This window comes from Geotrypetes seraphini, chromosome 6 (assembly GCF_902459505.1).
Source record: "Geotrypetes seraphini chromosome 6, aGeoSer1.1, whole genome shotgun sequence".
In the NCBI taxonomy this organism is placed as follows: Eukaryota; Metazoa; Chordata; class Amphibia; order Gymnophiona; family Dermophiidae; genus Geotrypetes; species Geotrypetes seraphini.
The window spans coordinates 147,565,088-147,591,490 of NC_047089.1; the positions used below are offsets into that span (position 1 = coordinate 147,565,088).

At 42.4% G+C, this 26,403-nt stretch overlaps 1 protein-coding gene across 1 annotated transcript in view; it reads left to right on the forward strand.

Moving 5' to 3' along the window:
- Positions 1–1,017: 1,017 nt before the first annotated feature.
- The window catches only part of IL1RL1 (interleukin 1 receptor like 1), a 55,039-nt gene continuing 29,653 nt past the window's right edge, over positions 1,018–26,403 (forward strand). The window contains exons 1-4 of the mRNA XM_033950442.1: positions 1,018–1,061; positions 9,741–9,957; positions 12,806–12,983; positions 18,992–19,154. Coding sequence (XP_033806333.1) covers positions 9,767–9,957; positions 12,806–12,983; positions 18,992–19,154 — 532 coding nt within the window. The 5' untranslated portion in view covers positions 1,018–1,061; positions 9,741–9,766. The remainder of the gene's footprint in view (positions 1,062–9,740; positions 9,958–12,805; positions 12,984–18,991; positions 19,155–26,403) is intronic.

Genomic DNA, 26,403 nt, shown 5'->3' on the forward strand with positions numbered 1-26,403 from the left:
TTCACCATCTGCCAATTAAAGGGTTAAATTGGGCTTTAATGGTATTTTCAATTATCGTGTCACTTAAGCCAATTAAAAATTTTTGAGTTTTGTGTACAAATCGGCTAGGTGCTGCTAGACACCACCGATCCAGGTACCTAACAACACCTAATCTATGTTTCTATGTTTCTAACCTAGGCACCTTTTATAGAAACAGGGCCTAAAAGTCTGTCTAAAATTGAGATTTAAATGTATATATGACATAGACATACCTGTATAAGTCAGTGGTCTTCACTCATTTTTAAGTGAGGGCTGCTTTGGATCCAAATGAGCTGAAGGAGAGCCACCAAGTATCTTCCCATGTGAGGCCATGAGACTGCTGACCAGTGTGTGTCAATGACATCCATCCCACTCGCCTGCCTTCAAAACCTTTTATTGGGCTAATTGCCAAGGCTGTGGATATTTCCAATTGCATTGTCTTCATTTATTGAGAAATATGCACATCCAAGGTGGGGGGAGAAGGGTGGGGGGGTATTTTGGTTTTCTTATAAGTGCAAATAATGTGGAGAGGGGAGAGTTATTATGTCTTCTTATGTTTGATGAAAGTCATTGTATATGAGGGAGAGAGGGTTATGGGATCTGAATTAAACTTTAATAGGCTATTAAGTGATATATTTAAATATAAATTGATGTTATATGCTGTTGCACTTATTGTAAGTTTTAAAAATGAATAAAGAATACTTTTTAAAAAAAGAGAGAAATACCTTGTCCTTCAAGCATGTGGCTCTTCCCCCCCCCCCCCCCCCTTTATGTCATGAACTTAAATAGAGAAGCAGAAAAAAAAGCCTGAATAATGCTGAGGGTTGCCCCAGAGGTCTCCAGAGGCCACTATTGGCCCCTAGCCTTGCACTGAAGAACACTGGTCTAAGTGTTGATTTCTGCACATCTGAATCTAAAATAGACATCCTTATCATTTGGGAACTGAACTTTCTTTGTTCTGCTTTTATTTAGATACCCAATGGGTCTTTTCTACTTGATCTTTCTGAACAGTTTTTTTCCAGCTTCTGGAACACTGACCCCAAGTAAGTTCTGCTTTTGTCAATTTTATTTTGCTGTCAGAAAAAAAGCACCTCAACACAGTCTCATAATGTCAGGCTTATCAATATCTGTTCAATTATTTTGTACATGATCCAATTTAAGCCACCACAATCCGCAAAGAATGCAATTTGGTGTTAATAGTATATTTTAATAGAAGCTATTGTTTCACATTTAATGAATGATCCAATCTCTTTAGAAAGCCTAAGCAACAGAACCAAAATAAATCACCCACAATTCTATTGAAGGTGTTGGATATGTTTGAAGTTTTCATGAAAGATGTCCCTGTAAATGTGTCCATTTTTTGTATAAATTGAAAATCTTAGAGTTTTCTTCAAGTGAATTTCATTGCTCATCAATGAACGGCACTGGAAAATTAAACTCTTGTGAAATTATTACCAACTCTTTAGGATGTGTATTTATACTCAGTAGCACAGTAACATAAGTATCAAGGCATTGCAATTGGTGCATAACCCGACTGTTTTTTGGTGATGGGGGAACAGAAAACAGTACAAATTACTCCTGTACTAAAACAGCTTCATTGGTTACCGGCAGCATATCGGAATCAACATAAGGTTTTGTCTATAATTTATGAAACACTGTATGTTCCTGCTGTGACTTAGTAAGGGGGGGAGGGGGATATGGTATGTCCCGGGTGCTGTCTTCTTCTTGATACCCCCTGCCATGTGCATGCACCCCTTCCCTTCCCTTGTACCTATTTAATTTTCTTGGCAGTAGCAGCTTCACGAACTTGCTGCCCATGTTGTTGTCAGCTATCTTTGATGTCACATCCAGGTCCCATGCCTAGGAAGTAACGTCAGACATGGTGCGGGCAAGTTTGTGATGCTGCTCTTTACGGAGAGGATGGTGGATGTCTGGAATGCTCTCCCGAGAGAAGTGGTGGAGATGAAGACGGTGATGGAGTTCAAAAAGGCATGGGATGAACACAGAGGATCTAGAATCAGAAAATAATAGTAAATATTGAAGGCCAGTACTGGGCAGACTTGCACGGTCTATGTCTGTATATGGCACCTCAACCTTCCCCAACTTGATGGGGCAAGAGGGAGTCCAAGCTCTCTTGCCCCATGACACCCTGACCTTCCCCGATTTGATGGCAAGAGGGAACCCAAGCCCTCTTGCCCAGTCAAACCGCAACCCCCCTTCCGACATCGGGGCAAGAGCAAGCCCAAGCTCTCCTGCCCCGTCAAACTGCGACTCCCCCCGACAACATCAGGGCAAGAGGGAGCCTAAGCCCTCCTGCCCCGTCGAACTGCGACCCCCCCCCCCCGCCAACATCAGGCCAGGAGGGAACCCAACCCCTCCTGCCCAGGCGAACCCCCTATCCCCCATCCCCACTAAAATGTGGGCAGGAGGGATCCCAGGCCTTCCTGCCCTCAAAGCACCCCCTCCACGCTCACCCCCCCAAACCCCCGATTGCCCCCCTGCCAACCCCCCCACCCTCAATCTCCTTGTACCTTGAAATCATTGGCCATATGGACGGGTGCCAAGCCCGCCCGTCCGGCAGGCCAGCCATCCCACGAATAGGGCCGGATTGGGCCAGGCAGTTCAAACCCCATGGTAGGGCAGACTTTAAGAGCATGATTATGTAAAAGAACACATATGAGAAGTACAAAAAAATGATGTACTTTATAAAACATTCGATAATAGTCATCAAACATTCTCAAATACTAGAAGAGCAAGAAAATCCAATTAATGTATCACAGTATACTTTTTCAAAGAATAATTTTTTTTAAAAAAATTCTAATTAGCAACTATTCTTGCATCAGTCAGTTAAGAAATATATTAATATGGCCTTTCAGAGATGGGAAAGCACTATCAGACAACAGAATACACAATGTCCTGTCTCCTCTCCATTTAATTATTGATCCTAAGATAGTCAATATTGCACCTAATCTTTTAACGCTGGCTTTTACAAAGCTGTGGTAGAGGTTTTTACCACAGACCAATGAGGTAAATGCTTCAACGCTCATAGAATTCATTTGAGCGTCAGAGCATTTTCCGCGCTGGCCCATGGTATAAACCTCTACCGTGGCTTTGTAAAAGGAGCCCTAAAATTTTTCTCAAAAATATTCATTGTACTACAAGAATCTTTCAAAAAAGCAACTTATCATATAACCACATCCATGCTCCCACATGACATCATTTTCAGAGTTTCACTGCTATGCTTCATGGAAAACATACGCTGCCTCTTCTTGGCTTCAGCATTCTTCAAAGAATCATCTGATGAAGCTTGTCCAATCATACAAAAGAATTTAAATTAGCCAATCACATACAACTCTCTATCTATTTGATCACTTCTTATAAGTAACTATAAACTCATGATGAATATATCTCATCTTTTTCATGCTTTATTAATAGAAAACCAAGGATAACCTCACACCAAAAATCTTTGGATGATATCTTTAGCCTTACTATTAAAAATCTTGTAAGGAAATGCATAGATGTCATAGCTGAAGAAATTGAACAGTAGGTAAATCAATTTAAGATGATATGAATGATGACTTACAAAATGTATAAGGTATTCCATTCTACCTCTGTTCAATAAAATGTAGTAATTAATCTATTATTTTCTTTCAATCTGGATTTTCACAAACTTGGTAGTAATAGAGTGACATTGCATGGTCAACTTTAAATTCTCATCCAATGAACTGAGCCAATTTGCAAATAGCCCCATTTAAGACACGCTATAGAAGACATATGTACTTATTGAATAGCTGGAAAGTGGTCATTTATGCATGCATGAACCAACCTATGTGTGTAAATGACTAGATAAAAAAAAACCCAAAAAGGGAGACCCAATGATCCACAGTAAAAACAATCCAAAGATAAAAACAGACTGTGGATATGGATGTTCTGAAAGATGATTTTTATTCGCTCATCACAATAAAAATACAAATAAAAGTCTGAATTAGTAATTACATTACTGATTTCTATTCCGCCTCAACCTTGCAGTTCTGGGCGGATTACAAAAGAGACAACTGGACATTTCCAGGATATTTACAGAGAGAATTCTGGTCATTTCCAGGAGAAGTTACAAGAATAATGGAGCTGTATATTTCAAGAGCTACAAGATGCTGTACAAATAGGAAACAGTGCAGATCCAGTATATATACCGTTAGGGAAGCAGTTGACATGCTTGAGGCTAAAGAGACGGGAACTGGTGAAGGGGGGAGGAGGGGGGGAGTTGCATTGAGGGGGGTCTGGTTGGGGTTAAGCCATCTGTATAAATTTTTTGAATAGGTGGGTTTTGATTTCTTTGCGAAAATATTTGTAGTCGTTTGTTGTTATCAGCAGGTTGGAGATAGTGTGGTCCAGTTTCGCTGTATGCGTTGCCAGCAGACTGTCAAATACACATATGATTGTCCTGACAGACACTACACAGTCCATGTTTTGGCGAAAATGAATTCCTCAGGGGTCCGGATGATGTAGGGTACAAAGATAAAAATATGAACAAAACAATGTACGTGTCTTTGAGCATAAATCCTGAAATGGCTTGAAACAAGCAGAGTGGCGCGTAAAATCGCAGTGAGAAACCACCACACTAAACTGAAACTAAACATAAAGGGTCCGTCAGGACAATCATATGTGTATTATTAATTCTGTATTTTTATTGTGAAGAGCAAATAAAAATCATCTTTCAGAACATCCATACAGGGCCGCCATCAGGGCAGTACTACCAGTCCTGCATTCAGGGGCCCGGAGCTGACAGGGGGCCCGGGCTCCCCCAGGGTCCTAGGCAGTGTTCTAAGGCAGGGGCGCCAGTAGCTCGCCAAGGCAAAGTGAGTCGATCACCCAGGACTCACTTTGTCTTGGCGATCTAATCTATCGGGCCGATCAGTCTTCCTCTCCCCGACGTCAATTCTGCCGTCGGAGAGGAAGTTCGGGCCAGCCAATCGCTGCCTGGCTGGGCGGAACTTCCTCTCCGACAGCAGAATTGACGTAGGGGAGAGGAAGACTGATCGGCCCGAAGCAGGGAGAGCATGCGTCGGCGTCGGCTTTGGGGCCTGTTATCCATTGGTGAGTCCTGTTCCCCGATGGCAGCGGCAGTGGCAGTGGCTTGGGGAACGGCAGGGAGAAAGAAAGAAAGGGGGCAGGCAGGGAAACAGAAGGAAAGAAGAGAAACAGAAAAAAAGAAAGAAAGGTCAGGGAGAGAGGAAGAAAAAGTTGGGGGAGGGAATGAGGTGTGGAGGAGAGAAAGCATACAGGCTGATAGAAGGGAAGAAAGATTGGATGCACAGTCAGAAGAAGAAAGTGCAACCAGAAATCACCAGACAAGGTAGGAAAAATGATTTTATTTTAAATTTAGCAAAGTGGAGGCAGTATTACCACAGTTTTCAAAGGAATTTGCCCAAATAACTTAATAGTTAACTGGGTAAATTCCCAGAGATGAAAACTTCCCTTCACTTACTATGCACAGTTCAGAATTTATATCTGCTGTCTATATTTTACAATATGGTCCCCTTTTACTAAACCGCAATAGTGGTTTTTAGCGCAGGGAGCATATGAGCGTCAAGAGCAGCGCTGGGCATTCAGCGCAGCTCCCTGCGCTAAAAACTGCTATTGTGGTTTAATAAAAAGGATGGAGGGTATATTTGTCTATTTTTGTATGGTTGTTACTGAGGTGACAATGCATAGAGTCATCTGCCTTGACCTCTTTGAAAAAAACCCAGAATAGGAATGATAATTAACATTTTCTCAGCGTATAGTGTGCTTTGTGTTTTTTAATTTTATTGTTGGTAGATCATTTTGACTTGGTCATTTTAAAGTAGCTCACAAGCTCAAAAAGTTTGGGCACCTCTGAGCTAGAGCGTTGAAACTGTGTATTTCTATTTTATCCCCCCTTTTACAAAACTGTGGAGGGTTTTTTAGTGCCAGCCGTGGTGGTAGCAGCTCTGATGCTCAGAATTCTATGAGTGTCAGGGCTGTTACCACTGTGGCTAAAATCCACACTACAGTTTTGTAAAAGAGTGAGGGGTTAGTTTGTGATGACATATTCCATACTAGGCGAAGGTGTTTTGTGTGTTCGAAAGACATGGTTTTCTGTTAGGATTGACGGTGTAGGATTGATTGGTCTGGCTTGTTTAGTTTTACAATGGGTGTATTGATGTACTGCTCACTGCAATATGTAAGATGCTGCCTTTTCCTAGGTACTCATGTGTGACGTGTGGTTTGTTACTAAAAATCATGTTTTTCTTACAGATGGGGGGGGGGGGTGCCAAAAAATGATGGCCCCGGGTGTTACATATGCTTCGTACGCCACTGCATGTAAAGATACCAGAAAGCTGGCGTAGCAAAAACTTAAAGTAAATTGTTATTCTTCTAAGTTTTGAGTATTTAACCCTCCCACAATCTCACGGGCACTCGTTTCAAATTTCAAGTTTATTGAGATTTTGATTTAAACGCAATATCAAATATTTTCAATGCGTATAACAAAAATAAATTTGGGGAAATAAATAAAACCATTTGAACAATAAACATACAAACATATCCATAGATGATTAAAATTACATAAGGAGTACAAGGATAAACTACATTTGTTTAAAAATGCGTTCTCTGCGCCTGCTCATAAATTTGTTGACTGGAAGGATCCAGCAATGTGGCCAGATGTCATTCAGGACAAAGACAGAGAAAGAATTGTGCAATTTGGATTAATGATGGAAGATGATTTAAAGCAAATGGCACAGTCTATGAGCAAAGATCTTGACGGACGTTCTTTTTATGAATATCTCCTCTATGCCAAATCACCCAATGGACGTGAGAAGATTTTAAGGGACTGGCTTAGGTGGAGCATTAGCAGAAAAGTATGTGTGTATTCAGCCCATGGAAGAAGAGGGGGGGCGTCGGGGGGGGGGGGAAGGGGTGCGTGGGGGGCCCAATAGGATTGCTCAGTAAGGGGCCCAGAAATTTCTGATGGCGGCCCTGCATCCATATCCACAGTCTTTTGTTTTTATCTGTAAATGACTAGATACCAGCAATTACATTTGCCATTACAGTACTGCACCCTAAGGGGGGAATTCATCAAAAGGTGTTACCTTGACAGCACATGCTAATTGCATTAGCACTTGTTAATAATTAGTGTGTAGTAAATGCTAAAGACATCTTTAGGAATATAGGACTAGGGGCTAGATTCACTAACCATCGATTCTGTGCCTGATATATTCCTGATTCCATGCAGACCGACTAATTCACAAAAGGCCTGCATGCAAATGGGGACGATCGTTGACACGCCCCCCTACCCACAGCACAGATTGTTAGAGAGCGATACTTGAGCATGCACAGACCCTGACAGTAGTGACAGGAGAAGCAGCCTCCTGTCACTGCTGTCAGGGCTTCTGCCGGCTTTTTTTTTTTATTTATATTTTTTTTAATAGGCCGCAAAATATCAAGTCTATAAAAAAAAAGAAAAAAAGCCTCCCCCTACCCGAAAAAGCGCCCCCGTGCCGAACACCCCCCCATGAGCACCCAGCCTGGCCCGACCCAACATCCTCATACCTAAAAGTTGGGAGAAGGAGGGGTGCTCAGTCTCTCCTGCTCCATAGGCCTCCCTCCTGCCACTGGCATGGTCCACCCCCTGACCGACAAGGCCCGGCCCACCCCTAGGCCTGGACTGACACCCCCGTACCTAAAAGTTGGGAGCAGGAGAGATGCTCAGTCCCTCCTGCTCCTCCGGACTCCAGCGACGTATCTGCCTGGGCCTTAGGCCCTGCCCCATTGTATAATGTGATGTATAGGGAGGAGCCTAAGGCCCTGATTGGCTCAGGCGCCTCAGGCCCCTCTCAAGGAGGCCTACGGAGTAGGAGGGACTGAGCACCCCTCCTGCTCCCAACTTGTAAGTACAGGGGTGTCAGCCCAGGCCGGGCTGGAAATGGGCCGGTTGAAGGGTGGGAGACCTACAGAGCAGGGGAGACTGAGCACCCCTCCTGCTCCCAACTTTTAGGTAAGGGTGGTGTTTTGCTGGGCCGGTCAGGAGGTGGGTCGTGCCATGCTGGGGGTGGGCCGTGTTGGTCAGGGGTGGACCATGCCGGTGGCAGGAGGGAGGCCTATGGAGCAAGAAGGACTAAGCACCCCTCCTGCTCCCAAATTTTGGGTTGGGCCAGGGGGCCGCCAATTTTTGACTCTCCTGCCCTCTGCCGCCCTTCCCCACAGTGCAGCCCTGCTTTAAAACCACAGGCTCGCACTACGGGGAAGGGCAGTAGAAAGTAGGAGAGTCAGGGCAGGCAGAGAACAGGAGAGTTGAGGGGGGAGCAGAGAGAGATGGGGCAGGCACAGAGCAGGAGATTCGGGGGAGCTAGAGAGAGTCGGGACAGGCAGACAGCAGGAGAATCGGGGGAGGCAGAGAGAGCAGGGAAACCAGAGAGAGAAGAGTCGGGGCAGAGCAGTTTTTTACACAAGCGACTGGTCCTCACCAGTCACTTGTTCTTGACCGGCCAGCCAGTCGGTGTGTCAGGAAAAAGGTAGTGAATCACATCCATCATGCTTTGCATGCCAATTCCCCTCATTTGCATGCACAGATCGGGATGGGATCGCTACACAGGTTAGTGAATTGGTTCAGAGGGAAATCGGGTTTCAAAGGGCTCGCAAACCAATCGGTACACGATTGGTTTGCTTTGTGAATCTAGCCCTAGATTCACTAACCTTCTTTTTATGCCCATTCTGTGGCCGATCCATGCAGGCCTGACCAATTCACAAAAGAAAAAAATTAAAATGAGGGCGATCATAGGAATACCCCCCCCCCCTCAGACCGCACGGATTGCTAGTGTGCAATCCCAACGCATCTGTAGATGGTTTGTGCATGCGTCTAAGAGCCGCAACTTTTTAAAAAAACTTTTACTAGCCCAGCGAGCCCTTGGTTTTAACCCACTTTTAACCCGCAGGTCAAAATCACGTTGGGGAGGCAGGCAGGAGAGATTTTGGACTGAGAGCAGGCCAGCCAGTTGGGGCGGCAGGCAGGAGAGATTTGGGCCAAGAGCAGGGCAGTGAGTCGGGGCAGCAGGAAGGAGAGCTTCGGGGCAGAGAGGAGCAGGAAATTGGGGCAGAGTGCAGATTGGGGCAGAAAAACAGGGCAGAGAGCAGGGCGGCAGAAGGCAGGGCAGCCGCTTATTTTGGATTGGCTAGCCCAGTCAGTGTTGCTTTTTTATTTTAGTGAATCGCGTCCTTCCTGCTTTGCATGCCGATTCCCCTCATTTGCATGAACGGATCAGGATCGGATCGGTACATAGGTAAGTGAATCAGGTTGTAGGGAAATCGGGTCGCAAAGGGCTCGCAAACCGATTGGTTTGCTTAGTGAATCTAGCCCATAATGAGTATCTTTAGCATTTAGTGCATGCTAATGCGGAAACACCCCTTGATGAATTCCCCTCTTTAGTGTGAAATATTTCACAAAGATCAAATCACAATTTGTGTGCAGTAGTGGTTGAGCTAAGCCCATGACAAAGATGGCTGTAACTTCCAGGAGAAATGTATTTTGTTTTGGAAACCATATCACATAGCTGTAAGAAGAGAAGGTTAAGAGAGTACTTTTATTACACCTATCAACTTTCCATTTAAGATATTTCAATGCCTATTTTTGCCTCTTAATCAGGAAATTTCTTGTGCTTTGTTTAAGTCATCGGTTGTTGACTGAACCTTGTTCACTTAATTTTCAGATGCTTATACAAAGAGATATAATGTCATGGCAGATGAGGCTTTTATCATAAACTGCCATTGTGTAGGTCCAAATGACCTGAGTGATAATATCACATGGTTCCGCAATGATATGAGGATTCCAAATAAAGAAGGAACACGAATACATTCCTCTGGTGAATATCTTAGGATACTACCAACAGCACAAGGAGATACAGGAACATATACTTGTTTTATACAGTAAGTCTAAAGTGGACAATTTACGAATGTACACGGTTGCCAGAAAAAAACAGGACTCCCAACGTTGTTCCAAATAATCCAAAAACAAATGTACTGTTATTTTTAAAAAAAATATTACCATTATTGACAGGTTTCACTACAAGATGCTATAAAACTGGATGATCCTTGTTTTCAAAATGATGTCATTTAAAAATGACCATTCAGATCCATTTTAGCAAAAAGATATTCAGCGAAGCAGATAAAATTGCAATTAAATTCTGTGACAAAATAAGGCATTTACTAAGGGAGTTTCCTAATAAAGAGCTCCTTTTACAAAGCTGCAGTAGCAGCTGCTGCTGCGGTAATCACACTGATGTTTATAGAATTTAATGGGCATTGGAGCATTTAGGGGGAAATTCTATAAGCAGCTCCTAAATTTAAGCATCGTTAGGCATCCTGCCAATGGTCAGAAAAGGCAGGGTTGAAGCTCCTACTGACGCCTAAATAAAAGGCAGCTGACATGGCCGCTGGAATCGTGGCCAAGAAGCCGCTGTAGGCTGCGGAATGCTAAAGTAGGCATGGCCAACCCCCGAAGTGGCGTTAGGCAATCTAAAGTGGCTACCCAGCCATGAATCACGCCAAGATAGGCAGCTGAAATATAGGCCTGGGAAACCCTGGCCTTTGCACCAGTTATGCAGTTGGTGTAAGTGCCTTAAATGTAAGTGTATTTTAGGCTATTTGCACTAGTGCGGTATTCGATAAAGGAAAGTAGGGGATAGGTATTCAAAGTGATTTAAGCAACCAAAACTTTTAAATCACTTGTGAGGGACTTTCTAGTGATATTAATTTGTGTTTAAATGGAGCTAGTTCAACTAACAGGGAAATTCAATAAACGGTGCCTAAATTTAAACGCTGGTGAGTGCCCTACTGGCACCTAAGTTAATTGTGATATGCCGTTTGAAACAGTGATTAACAATAAATTTAATGTGCCTAAAGTAAAGGCACTGGAATCCCACCTCTGGAGGTGCCTACCAGTGCCTAAAGCCACTATGGGCGTGGCTAATGATGAAGTAACAGGTGCCGTAAAGCACCTATGTAGGCATGATTCACGTGTTTCCTCGAAAATAAGAACTATCCCAAAAATAAGCCCTAGCATGATTTTTAAAGATGCTCCTAATATAAGCCCTACCCCAAAAATAAGCCCTAGTAAAGATCGATCCCTGAAGCCCCCACAAATGTCTCAGACACTCCCCGACTCCATCTCTGACACTAGTGCTGCCAGATTCGCCCAAAAAATCAGACTCGTCAGTTCAGCAACCCCCTACCCCGGTGAGACCTGACACCTCCGCTCTAGGGCTTCATAAAGCAGCAGCAGCGCTCTGAACGGGCTGCTTTGTGGCCTTCCTCACCAGGGCCTTCCTTCTGACGATTCCCTGGCGGGGAAGGCCGCGAAGCAGCCAGTTCATAACACATGGAGGGGAGGGAAGAGGTGGGGGGATAGAGAGGAGGTGGGGTGATGGTGCCCCCACCAACATGACCTCCCCCCCTTACTATGCCACTGAATGCAGGATTATCTATACTGGAGCAAGTAATTTGATCATCTTTTTTTTTTTAGCCACACATATTGCACAAATTGAAGCCAATATTTTTTTCCTTATAATTTCAATATTGTTGTGCATTATTTGGTGTTAACAAAATTGGATTATTGTGATGCACTGTACTTAGGCCTTTCAGTTGCAAAATGTTAGGTGTTACAGGTTATATAGAGCAGTGTTCTTCAACCACCGGTCCTTGGACCAATGCCGGTCCACAGAAATTTCCTGCCGGTCCACAGGGCCAGCATGTGCATCAGGCCCAAAATAGTGTTCTTCAACCGCCGGTCCACGGTGCAATTGATATGGCGGTATCTTCGAGCCAGCTCCCTCTTCCTAACTGATTCAGTGCACAAAGCCACGGGCAGTGGCTCAATCCTACGCCTGAACCGGAAGCCTTCTCTCTGACATTGCAACATCAGAGGGAAGGCTTCCAGATGAGGCACGGGAAGTGCAAGGTGCAATTAGTACTATTATGGGGGCGGGGTCTGGGGTGGAGATTGGGTAGAGATGGGCGGGGTTCGGCCCACGACTTAGCCCAGTGTTCTTCAATCGCCAGTCCATGGACCGATGCCGGTCCACAGAATAATTCTTTTATTTCTGCCGGTCCATAGGTGTAAAAGGGTTGAAAAACACTGGTATAGAGCACAGTTGCCAGGTTGGTTGCTGGTGTTTCCAACTATGTGCATGTGACCTCTCCCTTGAGACAATTGCATTGATTGCCTGTAGCCTATAGGATGAGGTTTAAAGTACAGTACTGACAATCATTCATCAGGTACTGCATATATCATAAATGTTAAAAGTTTACCCCAAGGTCAGAAAGTGCTAATAAATGGGATATTTCAGCAGTTTATACTGTGCAATATGTAGAGAATAGGTTGGCTGCTTTATTGGTAGCCGGTTCACTGATGTGGGAATCGCTTGCCAGGGCATTTACATCTTTGGGAATCTGAAGCAGTTTTAGAAGTACTTGAGGATGCATCTATTTCTTCCTGCTTGAGATGGATTGGGCAATACAGATTCTAGAACTGTAGTAGTATACCATTATGTATATTTATACATGTGTTTTGAATAGATTTTATGAGTGGGGTTTTTTCTGTGCTCCAGGAGGTTTATACATTTTGAAATAAATACATAAATGTGGGCACATTAACAATTATGTTATGCTTATCAAGTATCACACCCATTTTAGGGTTATAGCTCTTTCATAAAAAGGGGCTGTAAATTAATATGATGCTTAATGGTTATTGCATTTTTGTATTTTTTTTTTTTTTTAGGAGAAATGCCTCTTCCTTCTGGTGTCATATGAATCTGACAGTATATCGATATGAACAGGGAAACTGTTTCCCAGCCAATTCAAGATTTGAACCAATTAGTCAAAAAGTAGGGGATGCGAAAATTGTTTGTCCAATGACAAATCAGTATGAAAAACTGAGCAACTTTACATGGTACAAGGTATTCAAAAAAAGCAGTAAAAACTACTTTAAAAATATAGGGGCTGCTATTAAAAACAAGCTGAGGTCCTAAATCTATGCTCTATTTTCAGCCCAACCTAGAAGCCTAATTTTCAGCTGAAAATCCATCCTAATTTAGGAGCTTAAAAGTTCACGCTTTTAAATTTAAGTTTGCCATTTATTTACCTAAGTTTATGAGCCATAGAATAAATTCTATATATGTCACCTAAAAACTTGGCAATTTGAACTATTGTACATAGTAACATAGTAAATGACGGCAGATAAAGACCCGAATAGTCTATCTAGTCTGCCCAACCTGATTCAATCTAAAAAAAAGAAAAAAAAAATTTCTTCTTCTCTGCCCAGTACTGTTCTTAGGTTCCAACTACTGAAGTCTCCGTCAAAGCTCACTCCAGTCCATTTACATCCTCTCAGCCATTGAAGCCCCCCAGCCCATCCTCCACCAAACACCCTTATATAGACACAGACCGTGCAAGTCTGCCCAGTACTGGCCTTAGTTTTTCAATATTTACTATTATTTTCTGATTCTAGATCCTCTGTGTTCATCCCATGTTTTTTGAACTCCGTTTTCCTCTTCTCCACCTCACTCGGGAGCGCATTCCAGGCATCCACCACCCTCTCCATAAAGAAGAATTTCCTTACATTACTCTTGAGTGTCCCACCCCTCAACCTCAAATTATGTCCTCTGGTTTTACCATTTTCCTTTCTCTTGAAAAGATTTTGTTCTACGTTAATACCTTTCAAGAATTTGAACGTCGGAATCATATCTCCCCTGTCCCTCCTTTCACCTCCTATCATTTTTGTCGCCCTCCTCTGAACCACTGTTCCCTCTAAGCTGTGCGCTTGTGCATGCGCATACAACTTGCTGAACCCGCGCACACAAATTAAAATATCGCGCACAAAAAAATACATTTTTGCCTAAAATGATTTTCACTGCTTAAATGAAATGTTGCAGAAGACGAGCTGTTCTGATTTCCCATTTATCACATTTATTGAAGCGCTATAATATAAATTTTAAGTCATTCATGTGATTCCGTTATCTTTGGCAGTTGAACTTGACACGTCATGTGCCCTTTAGGGCCATAGCCCATGGCCCATAGGATATGAAACACTTCTGATTCTTTGACTTCCTGAAGTTCCGCCATATTGTTTATTTCGTGGAATCGTAGTGTGCAGCATGGTAATGTGGTTGTATAACTGTATTCGTTTATTAAATTGCAACCAGATATAACTCTTAAAATGTTTAAACCGCAAATGGTGAAAATTGTAAAACGCAAGAGAGCTGCAACAGCTTTTAGGTCTGAATAGCTTGAAGAAATTGTTGAAACGGAAACACCAGAATCTCGAAATACAATGCGTGTTCGACTGTGTGAAATATTTACCTATGACGAAGACGATGGAGTTGTGTGTTGTTATTGTCAAGATGCCAAAGCAACTGGAAAATTCTCTAGTGGAAAAATATGGGATGATGTTTGGAAACTGGACTTTCTGAAATGCCATCTATCAAGTAAATCTCATACCGACAGTATTAGGAAACTCAGAAGTAAAAATCCAAATTTAAGAGGGGGACTGGTTAACATGATGCTTGAAAGCCCAACCAAAAAAGAAAACAGGCAAATTAGTAATGGACGGAAGCGTTCCAGTCCTGATGAAATTAAGATTCTTGTCGACAGTGTTGTGCTGGCCATTAAGATGAATATCTCAATGCTCTCTGTTCAAGATATCAATGAGCACATGGCGAAGTATGTTAGTATACCTAATAGCTGGAGAAGCAAAAACTATGCGTTTGAATTTCTTGGAATTATCAATGGCATCGTGCAAGATGATCGTATGGCAGACATTAAATTAGCAACGTATCATACGCTAATTGTTGATGAAAGCACAGACATTTCTGTCAACAAGTACTTAATACTCTACTTTAAGTATCGGCCTATCAAGTCAAATGAGTATAGGACATCATTTTGTGGGATGCTGAAGTTGGAAGCATGTGATGTAACAGCAATTAGGGAATTCTATAGGAAACATGAACTTGACCTGAATAAAATGTTTATGTTCACCTCTGATGGTGCCTCTGTTATGTTGGGCAAAATAGATGGTGTTGCAGCACAGTTGAGAAAAGACATTCCACATTTAGTGCAGCAACATTGTGTTGCACATCGGGAAGATTTGGGACTTTCTGATTCATGGAAAAAAGTAAAATTGATGAAAGAAGTAGAAACTGTAATGAGAACTGTGTACACGGTGTTCTGTCGGTCTTCTACTAAACGATGCAAATTTCAAGAAATAGCAGATGCATCTGAATGTGAATCAATTGCTTTCAGACCTCTGAATGAAGTGCGCTGGTTATCTAGACACTTTGCAATAAGATCATTATCTTTGTCTTCTTCAAAATATTTTAACAGGGGATCATAATTTTGAATAATTGCTTTAAGTGCAAAGTACTGCTATAAGAAGCTGAACAGTGAACAATTTCATATTGCACTTGAAGTTTTGAATGATGTCTTATCAGAACTGGCTTCCTTAACCATGGCATTTCAAAAACGTGGTTTGATACCATTGGAAGCTTATCATCTTGCGCAGGGTAAATTGAACAAACTTCGAATGCAATACTTAGGCGACAAGGTTAAGTGGATTGATGAACTCAACAGTCTTCTTGATAACAGGATGAGGTCTGGAGAAAAAGTTTCAGTGGATACTAATTCCATATTAACCTTCATCAACATCCTATGTTTGCATCTGGGTGAAAGATTTCCTGAAAATGAAGTTGAGGAATGGTCTGCTTTTGACTGTACAGCAATATCACAATGCGACCTTGACTTCGGAAATGGACATATCAGATCTCTTTGTTTAAAGTATAACAATTTCTTCCAGAGGAAAGTGTTATTATTCAGCAATACAATGACTTTAAATACCTTGTTGCAGAAAAAATTAAAAGCAATATGATAAACAGCTTTCAAGATATGACGAAATTTGCATTTCAGAATGATCAATTTGCAGATTTAGCAAAATTGATGGACATTGGTGCCACATTCTTAGCATCTAGTTCAGATTGTGAGCGTGGTTTTAGTCTAATGAACAATTTGAAGACTAAACAAAGGAACCGTTTACATTTAGAGCATTTGGAAATGCTGATGCGTGTTAAGAGTCATCTTCAAGATGGAGGCTCAACAGATCTTGACAGAATTTATTCGGACTGGATAAATATGAAAGATCACAGGGAAAAACCTTGAAAACTAAATTGCTGTTACTTTCTAAATTTTAAGTATAAAGTACAATGATACCTTATTTATAGGTAACGCTCAATGAAACATTTCAATGAAACATAATTTATGTTTATTGAAATGAGACTTTATGTAATATAAAGTGTAACTAAAATTACATTGTGTTTTCGTTAATTCAGACTAAACTCAAAGACCTGCCCATAACTGAACTCCGGGCCCTCTGGCAATCATTTCTATAGCGCACACAAATTTAGTTTTTCTTTAAAAGGCGCACAGATGAAATTTTTTGCGCACACAGCCTATGAAAAATTAGAGGGAACATTGCTCTGGACCGCTTCTAGCCGTTTAGTGTCCTTTGCCAGATACGGTCTCCAAAACTGAACACAATACTCCAAGTGGGGCATCAATACCATCGTTCTTCTACTAGTTACGCCTCTCTTTATAGAGCCCAGCATCCTTTTAGCAGCAGCCACTGCCTTGTCGCACTGTTTTTTCACCTTTAGATCTTCGGACACTATCACCCCAAGTCCCTCTCCCCATCCGTTCATATCAGCCTTTCCCCTCCCAGCATATACGGCTCCTTCAGATTATTAATCCCCAAATGCATTATTACTCTGTATTTCTTTGCATTGAATTTTAGTTGCCAGATTTTAGACCATTCCTTTAACTTTTGTAGATCCTTTTTCATGTTTTCCACTCCCTCCACAGTATCTACTCTGTTACAAATCTTGGTATCATCCGCAAAAAGGCACACTTTTCCTTCTAACCCTTCAGCAATGTCACTCACAAACATATTGAACAGGATCGGCCCCAACACCGAACCCTGAGGGATTCAACTACTCACCTTTCCTTCCTTCAAGCGACTTCCATTAACCACCACCCTCTAGCATCTGTCCGCCAACCAGTTTCTAATCCAGTTCTCCACTTTGGGTCCTAACTTCAGCCCTTCAAGTTTGTTCAACAGCCTCCTATGAGGAAACTTGTCAAAGGCTTTGCTGAAATCTAAGTAAATTACATCTAGCATATGTCCTGGATCTAGTTCTCTGGTCACCCAATAGAAAAATTCAATCAGGTTCGTTTGGCACGATGTACCTTTCACAAAGCCATGTTGCCTCGGATCCTGTAACCCATTAGATTTTAGGAAGTTCACTATTCTTTCTTTCAGCAACACTTCCATTATTTTCCAACAACCGAATTGAGGCTTACCAGCCTGTAGTTTCCCGCTTCATCTCTGTGACCACTTTTGTGAATAGGGACCACATCTGCTCTTCTCTAGTCCCCAGGAACCACTCCCGTCTCCAGAGATTTGTTGAACAAGTCTTTAATAGGACCCACCAGAACCTCTCTGAGCTCCCTCATTATCCTGGGATGGATCCCGTCCGGTCCCATCGCTTTGTCCACCTTCAGTTTTTCAAGTTGTTCATAAACACTTTTCTCTGTGAACGGCAAAGAATCTACTCCATTTTCTTGTGTAACTTTGCCAGATAATCTCAGTCCTTCTCCAGGTTTTTCTTCCGTGAACACAGAGCAGAAGTATTTGTTTAGCACATTTGCTTTTTCCTCATCACTCTCCACATATTGGTTCCTAGCATCTTTTAGTTTAGCAATTCAATTTTTCATTTTCCCCCTTTCACTGATATATCTGAAAAAATGTTTATCTCCTTTTTTGACACTTTTAGCCATTTGCTCTTCCGCCTGCGCTTTCGCCAGACATATCTCCCTCTTGGCTTCCTTCAGTTTCACATCTCTAGAGTTAGGCGCAGCTTATAGAATCACAGGTACTGACTGTGTGACTAACATTTAGGCGCAGGCATTTTTGCCAATGAAAACCAAGCCTAAATGCCTGCAGCTGTTCTTTGTGGGTTGAGTGTATTCTATAACGATGCACCTAACTTTTAGGAACACCCATGACACACCCATGCTCCTCCCATGACCACACACCCTTGTAAGAGTAATGCACTAGAATATACATGCACTACTTTATAGAATAGGCTTAGAAAGCTGCACAAGTAAATTCTAATTACTGCCAATAATTGCTAGTTAGATGGCAGTTATTTGGCACGTAATTGTTTTGTTGACCAATTAACTTGCATGTGCAAATCTTCAATGCACAGAGATTTGTGCACACAACTTTGATCACAATATACAGAATCCAGGGGCTAGTACTAGAAATCAATGCTAATCTAACTTTTCTCTGCATTCTAAATCCGCCCCTTATTGCCAGCCTCTTTTTATGCTCCTAAATGTAGGAGTTTAGGGCTGGATTCTGTAACTGGTGCTGATATAGGTTTCCGCCTTAAAAGCGGCAGCTGATTGCATGTCAATCACGTATTGCTGCCAGTTTCAGAATTACGCCTATGGGAAAGATAGGCGCTGGAAATGTAGGTCTGGGTTTTCCGGGCCTACATTTCTGGCGCCTATCTTTGCGTAAATCATGCCTACATAGGTGCTTTAGGCGGCCTAATGTCACTTCTGGCATTGGCCATGCCTACTTTGGCATTTGTCAACCTAAAGCACTTATGTAGGTGAGATTCTGGCACCTTTTTTGTAGGCGCTGGTAGGCGCAACAACCTCACAATTTTTTGCTGTTCTTCAATTAACCTAGGTGCTGGTTTTAGAATTTCCCTCATAGTGAAATTTTGAATTTAAATTTGGACACTCAGACCTAGTACATTGTCAAGGAGGACAATTTATGAACATATCTTTTTTAACAGGTCCATAATGTTTTAGGTGCCACTTTTCAATAAATTTGGCATTTCATCTTTAGGACTGCAGACGACTTCAAGGAACAAAATACAAAATCATTTCAACAGATCTCATTATCAAGGAAGCCAATAAGAGTGACGAGGGGAGCTATACTTGTAAATTTACCTATGTGCACAATGGAACAGAGTACAATGTAACCCGAACCAAAGCACTTAAAATTAAAGGTAAGAACTGAATTCAGCTTGATATGTGGTGAATATTTTAGGTAGTGCTCTAAATTTTCATGAACCCTCCCAATGCCATACGAGAGGTATTCAATAATTTATCTACCTGAGTATGAAAGAAAGTAGCAAGCCTGTTGAAACAAGTCTGTGCATGTTGTGACATATCTCATGATTATGCATATGAACAGTTGCGGCTCAGTGCGAATCTAACATTCCAAGAGACAGGATGTCAGGAGAGTTCTTGTGCCAATCAAGTAAGAAACTGCTAGATTTGTAGCAATGTTCAGTGATAAATTTCTCAAAAAGGAAGGGAAAAAGCCTAAGGAAATCCATGAACGCATGACTACAGTTTATGGTGAGTCTGCCCCATCATTTTACAAAGTAAAATTTTGGAGCAAGCAGTTTAAATGGAGTAGAGAGTCCATTGAAGATGACCCTCATACTGGATGGCTTATGAATGCAACTTCCACAGAAATGTGCAAGAAAGTCGAGGATTTAATTTTGTCAGACAGATGAATTAAGGTTTCCTGAATAGCTGAAGAAATGGGCATCACAGCAGGTACAGTTTGGAAAATAATTCATGAGAAGATGGGCATGTCCAAGGTTAGTTCAAGATGGGCTCCAAGAATGTTGACACTATGTTAGAAGACTGTCAGGAAAACTTGAAGATGCTCTGTGAAGACAAAGTGAACTTTTTACATTGTTTGGTGATTGGAAATGAGAATTGGGTCTATCACAAAGATCCTGAGTCCAAAATGGAGTCAATGTAGTGGATGCCGAAGTCATCCCCTATCCCCAAAAAGTTTAAGACAGAAAAATCTGCAGGCAAAATGATGTCAAATGACTTCTGGGATGCCACACAAGACAACCATAATCATAACCAGGGAGAGTTATGCCAACACAATGATCACTTCGTGGGAGTCAATTAAGGAGAAAAGATGAGGAAAACTCACAGCAGGCATGCTGTTTTTTCATGACAATGCGCCAGCGCACATGTCATGATAATCAAAGGCTGCCATCTGAGAATGTGGTTTTCAGCAGCTGAACCATCCATCCTACAGCCCTGACCTGACTCCCTCAGAATTTTTCATGTTCCGAGTTTTAAAGAAATCTCTCTATGGACAGCAGTTTTCAAGTGATGAAGACATCAAGGAAGCTGTTATGTCCTGGTTTGAAGGTCAAAGAAAATAATTATTTTCAAGGGGGTTAAAGTAATTACAGGAAAAGTGGATGAAGTGTATGGAGCTATCAGTGGACTACATTGAAAAATAAAACAAAATTTTTTTGAAAACTCTTTTCTTTCATACTGAGATAGATAATTTATGGAATGCTCCTTGTATGTTCTTTATAGTGTAAAGAATGGTACTTACTGTTCTTAGAAACATAGAAACATGATGGCAGAAAAAAGGCCAAATGGCCAATCCAGTCTACCCATCTGCAGCATACACTATCTCCTCCTCTCCCTATGAGATCCCACATACCAGTCCTACACTTTCTTGAATTCGGATAGACTTTTGTCTCCACTGGGAGACTATTCCATGCATCTATCACCCTTTCTATAAAAATGGAGTTCCTTAGATTACTCCTGAGCCTATCACCTCTTAAACTCATTCTAAGCCCTCTCACTCTGGGTTTCCTTTATGTTGAAAGTGACTCACCTCGTGCGTATTTATACCACATAGGTAAACATCTCTATCATATCTTCCCTCTCCCACCTTTCCTCCAAAGTATACATATTGAGATCTTTGAGTCTGTTTTCCCCTTTACACCATTTGATGTAGACCACCAACCAGAGTGGGAGGTATAGAAGTGTCAATTTATTACAACCAAGTACCCAACGTGGCCACATTTCACCCTCAAAGGTTGTATCAGGGGTAGAGCTGTCAATATAGACATATTCAATAAATAAAAACAAACAAATCATTTAAAATTCACATGCATAAAAATAAAGTAAAAATGAAATTAAGAGACTATACGTGATTTATTTTCAAAGCACTTTGTATGTCTAAGTTTCATAGGTTTCTATGGTACTTTGTAGGGCCGCTGAAAGTTAGATGTCGGTAGGCATCCTACTGCCGCCTAAATTGTTTTAATTGATGATAAATGATGCAGTAATTGACCGCATCATTTAAAACCAATTAAAAGGTGATTAAAAAAAATAATCGCCACTAAGCAGCCTCTCCAACTGGCGCCTATCTCCCTGGTGGCTAGCAGTGCATACTGATGCTGAAGACTGAAAGGGGGCATGGTTAGGGGTGGCACCAGACTTTAGTGTCACTCTGTGCCACTGGCTGCAATTCTGATGTGTCCCTAGATGCTGAAAATGTAGGCCTATGAAACCCTGGCCTATATTTCCTGTGCCTAGAGTACTGTCAAGCCACGATTCTGGAAGTGGTGCCTGTTGGTGATTGACATGCGGCAGGCACCTGCCATGGCAGGTGCTTCCAGAATCAGCCCCTGTGTGTCTAAGTGCTTTGAAAATGAACCCCTATACAATTTCAAAGTGCACAAACAATTTTCAATCATAAAAATGAATGAAGAGCAAAGGAGCAATCCAAATGTGAATACAAATAGAGTGTGGTGATTAGAGGAGCAGAAGTCTCTTACCTTAAAATATTAAATTGTGTGTCATGCAGAAGTAAATCATTCATATTCCAATGATAAAGACAGATAAAATCAACATGCAAAAAAAACATGTACCTAGAGGGAGGGATGCCCACTCATTCCTACCCCCGAACCTCTTCCAAAGCAGCCGGGCAGGAGGGATGCCCATTCCTTCCTGCCACCATCCTCCTGGAAGTTCCCAACCCCCCCCCCCCCAACTGGCACCCCCCCAGACCCCTCAAACCTATAGACTCCCGACATTCCCTAAACATTCCCCGACATTCCCCGGCAACCCTAAGCCACCCTCCATGTCCCCTGTACCTTTTTAGAAGAAAGTCCGGCTGGAGGGATGCTTACACCCTACGGCTGGCACATTTTTTTCTAGTTTAAAAATGGTCATTTTCTCTACTAGATTTTTGGATATTTGTCTCAAAGGTCCGAATTCTGTATAGGATGTCCGTCCTGGGCGTCCTATAAAGAATCAGAACAAAACCTGCCCAAAATAAACCCGATTTTGTAACCGATGTCCATGTTGCAGACGCCGGTTACAGAATCGGGTTTGTTTAGACGCGGCCGCTATACTTAATCGCGGCAAGGGATCTCCCTCCCGCGATTAGTATAGCGGCCGTGGCTATGGCCACAAGTCTCCCCTCCCCGTGACGATTGCGGCAGGAGGGTGCCCAACCCCTCCTGCCCACAGAACCTACGATCGCCGGCAGGAAGGTGCTCAACCCTTCCTGCTGGTAGGCCCCGCCCCCAAAGATTGCTGGCAGGAGGGTACCCAACCCCTCCTGCTGGACCCCCCCAATGACCCCCCTCATCAAAATGCCTCAACCCCCCTCACCGGACCTACATTGAAAGCGTCTCCCGCTCTACTAGGAAGACACATAGGGCCGCCTAGGTTCGCCTAAGGCTACTGCCTAGCCTTAGGCAGGCTTGCGGGCTTCCCTAGGTTCCCAGAGGTGCCTTCAATATAGGTGACCTGCCTGGGGAGCATTTTTTTTAGAATATGTGCCTCCCGATTGGCTGATTAAACAGCTGTAGGACGCCTACAGCTGCCTACAATCAGGACGCACTTTGCAGAATCAGGGCCAAAATATCCAAAATTTGATATTGAAAACACCCCTGTATATATCACAAAATGTCACAGATTAATATTCAATCATAACATATTTTTTCTATGCAGCAGCATAGTTAAAAACTTCAAAATACTTACAACTTCATCACTCTGTGAGCAGAGCAGCATGTGAGCTAGTAGACAGAGGTTCTATCAGTGATCGAATTGAAGAAATGATAGGTCTTCCTGGTGGATTATTGATTTGTAAATCTTGGGTAATATACAGTTTGGAATTGTTGGAAAAGGAAGTTTAAAAAAAAATCTTTATTGATTTTTTATTCAAAAATAGTGCATTAAATATACATATTCATATTAAATAACTTCAAAATTGCACTTGAATCAATCATCAAAATACTTCAAGACATTTTCGCCCCTCCCACCCCAGTATCAGAACAAAAAAACAAATGCATTATTTCAGACAAGTAATATATTGGACATATTGATCAAAATATGCTATCCCTCCACCTACCCTGGATGTGATGATAAAAAAAAATCTAGGGAATAATCCAGCTAATCATCGATAACAAAAATGTTTTGGGGGAAAAGGAAGTTATAAACAGTTCTTTTTCTGTTAGATAACCAGCCTGTATTCCAGTCTCTAAAAGAGAATCTAACTTTTTTTTCAGGGCATCAGTGGGATTTTATAAAAATAACATCCTGGATCTGTTTGTTAATTTCCCTAATGTAATTCTTCTTATTCATTACAACAGCCATCCCTCCTTTATCCACCTGCTCGATAACTATATTGGAGTCATTTTATAAGGAATCAGTAGCTCTATTCTCCTCTCTGGTCTTATTAAAGAATGGTCACCTGTTTTTGTTTTCTTATATATCTTTACTAGCTTATTAGCTCAAGTCCTTATTTTAACACCTAACTGTAGGTGTTAAAATAGGCTGCCCGTTAGGTGTGAAATTGCAAGTATTAATAACACTACACCTAAATGCATTTGCAGACCTTAGGGAAGGGAGTTTCCAAGTTTATTAAAATCTTTGATAAAATGCAAATCAAGACTTCTAAGCGTTTTACAAATTGTATTAAAATATCGACTAAACAATACATCACAAATGTGAAACGATAGGAAAGTGGGGGGAACTACAATGTAAAAGTAAAAAAGACATAAAGGGTAAACTACAATGGGGAAGCAGGAGAATGAAGATTATTTAATAGCCTTGGCTATTTCTAAGGCTATTTCTATGTCCCAGCCATTGCCCAACAGTGGCATCCAATGACCTGATCAAGGGCCCATGATTACAAAATTCTGAAGGGAGTCCTGGTGCATAACCCCAAGAGGACTATCACTGCAATGACTGGGACTGGCTTGGTAGAACAGAAGGGATATGAAAAAAATAAAGGAATTCCCAGGTAATTAAGCTGGAGAGCCAGGGGAGCAGGAGAAAACTGCCTGCCCCCACCCTCCCCCCTCAAAATCTACATACCCTATTCTTGATAGCATCAACTTCATAAATCATTCTTTCAGGTGAAAGTTGCCTAACAAAGTCACTAAATCTCTTTTCTGACAGCCCTCCTTCCATTTTTCTTTATGCCAAAAACCTTTTCAACAAAAGAATTCCTCACAATACAATGAAAGGAAAAACCCTTTCAAAAATCAGTTTTTTTCTAAGCAGAAGCAGCCATTTTAGAAAAGAATTGTACATTTCTTTAACTACTTTCAAGGCAGTAAGACTAAAAAGACTCCTGCAAGTTTTTGCAGCACAAAAAAAATTACCATCCAATAGAGTTGTGCTATCATAACGAGCTCTGTCTCGGCCACCTGCCGGCAGTGAAATAGGCAGCCAGTAGAGAAACTAATAGAGTCAGTGTTCAAATTATTACAATTAAACTAATTCTGTTCTTCTTTGGATATTATACATTAAATGAAGACAAAAAAATAATCTGATAAGGGGACCATTATCTCTTATGAAGGGCCGCTGAAAAGTTCTCAGCCCAACCAAGAAAAGAATGATGTGGAGCCATGAAACTTATAAGTTATTACACATATTTGTTGACACTTTATTGTTTAATTTCATATGATTGAAACAAAAAGTGTAGAATAACTTGTAAGTTTCATGGCTCCACATCATTCTCTTCTTAAATGGGTTGAGAAATTTTCAGCGGTCCCTCATACATGAGACTGCTATGGATTGGAAAGGAGTGCCTGCAGAAAGTGTGTATGAGTAGTATACAGTGTATATAGTTTGATAAAAGCCGTGACAAAGCAGATGGTCCTTAAGACTGAAGAATAAAGTAATTAGGCTGTTCAGCTAGAGCAGCGGTCTCAAACACGCGGCCCGTGTGCCGCATGCGGCCCCCCAGGTACTATTTTGCGGCTCGCAGTCTGTCCTCTCCACAAGTTTTCCGATTGTGGAGAGGACAATCGCGTACAGACCGCGACTACTGTAATTGACTTGCTTTGGAGGGAATACCGGCAAATGGCCTCCTGATGGCGCTGTGCTTCTCCCAGTCTCAGCCTCCCTCCACCCGCTTTGGCTTGCGTCTCTAGGCGGCATTAATGTCAATGAGCAGCTGCCGGGTTGTGCTGTGCATCTCGTGATCTCAGCCTCCCTCCGCCCCCTCTCAGCCCGGATCCGGAGCGCATGGCTCACTCTGCTCTGCAGCTCACCCACAAGCACTGGAACCAAGCAACGAGGCATCCCAGGCTGTGGTGGCGGTTGCAGTGTAGGGCTGTAGGCAAGAGCAGAATGTGTGAAATTGTAATTATATGTCCCGCATAAATTCTTTTTTTAACCCCCTATGATTTCTCCTGTGGTGGTGTTTCTTCACATTGGCCTATGTCAGTGGTCGGCAAACTGCGGCTCTTTAGCCACTTGAGTGCAGCTTGCGGCTTGCCTAAAGCAGGGGTCCCCATGCTTCCCTTCTCACTGCCCTCCCCCAAGTCACTGCCATTGTGGAACAGGCCGCCACCACAGCCGGTGAATAGGCTACCACTGCCACCATCGGGGAATAGGCTAACACCACCGCGATCGGGGAACAGGCTGGCGCCGAGTTCTTAGCTCTCCCTGCTTATTTTCCCCAGCGTGGAGCCGACCAAGTCTCACCACTCAACGTCAATTCTAACGTCGGAGAGGAAGTTCTGGGCCAATCGCTGCCTGGCTGGCCTGGAACTTCCTCTCCGATATTAGAATTGATGTCGAGTGGCGAGAATTGGTCAGCCCCATGCTGGGGAAGATAAGTAGGGAGAACTAAGAACTCGGCGCCGGCCTGTTCTCCGATGGTGATGGCTTGGGGGAGGGCAGGGAGAAAGAAAGAAAGAAAGGGGGGACAGGGAGACAGAAAGAAAGAAGGGAGACAGGACACAGACAGAAAAGGGCATGGAGAGAGAAAGAAAGAAAGGGCATGGAGAAAGAAAGAAAGAAAGGGGGCATGGAGAGAGAGAGAAAGAAAGAAGGGGGCAGGGTGAAAGAAATAAAAGTTAGGGGAGGGAAGGAGACAGATGCCAGACCAGGGGAAAGAAAGGAAGGAAGGAGGGAGGGAGAGAAATGAAAGAAATGTCAGACCATGGAAATAGG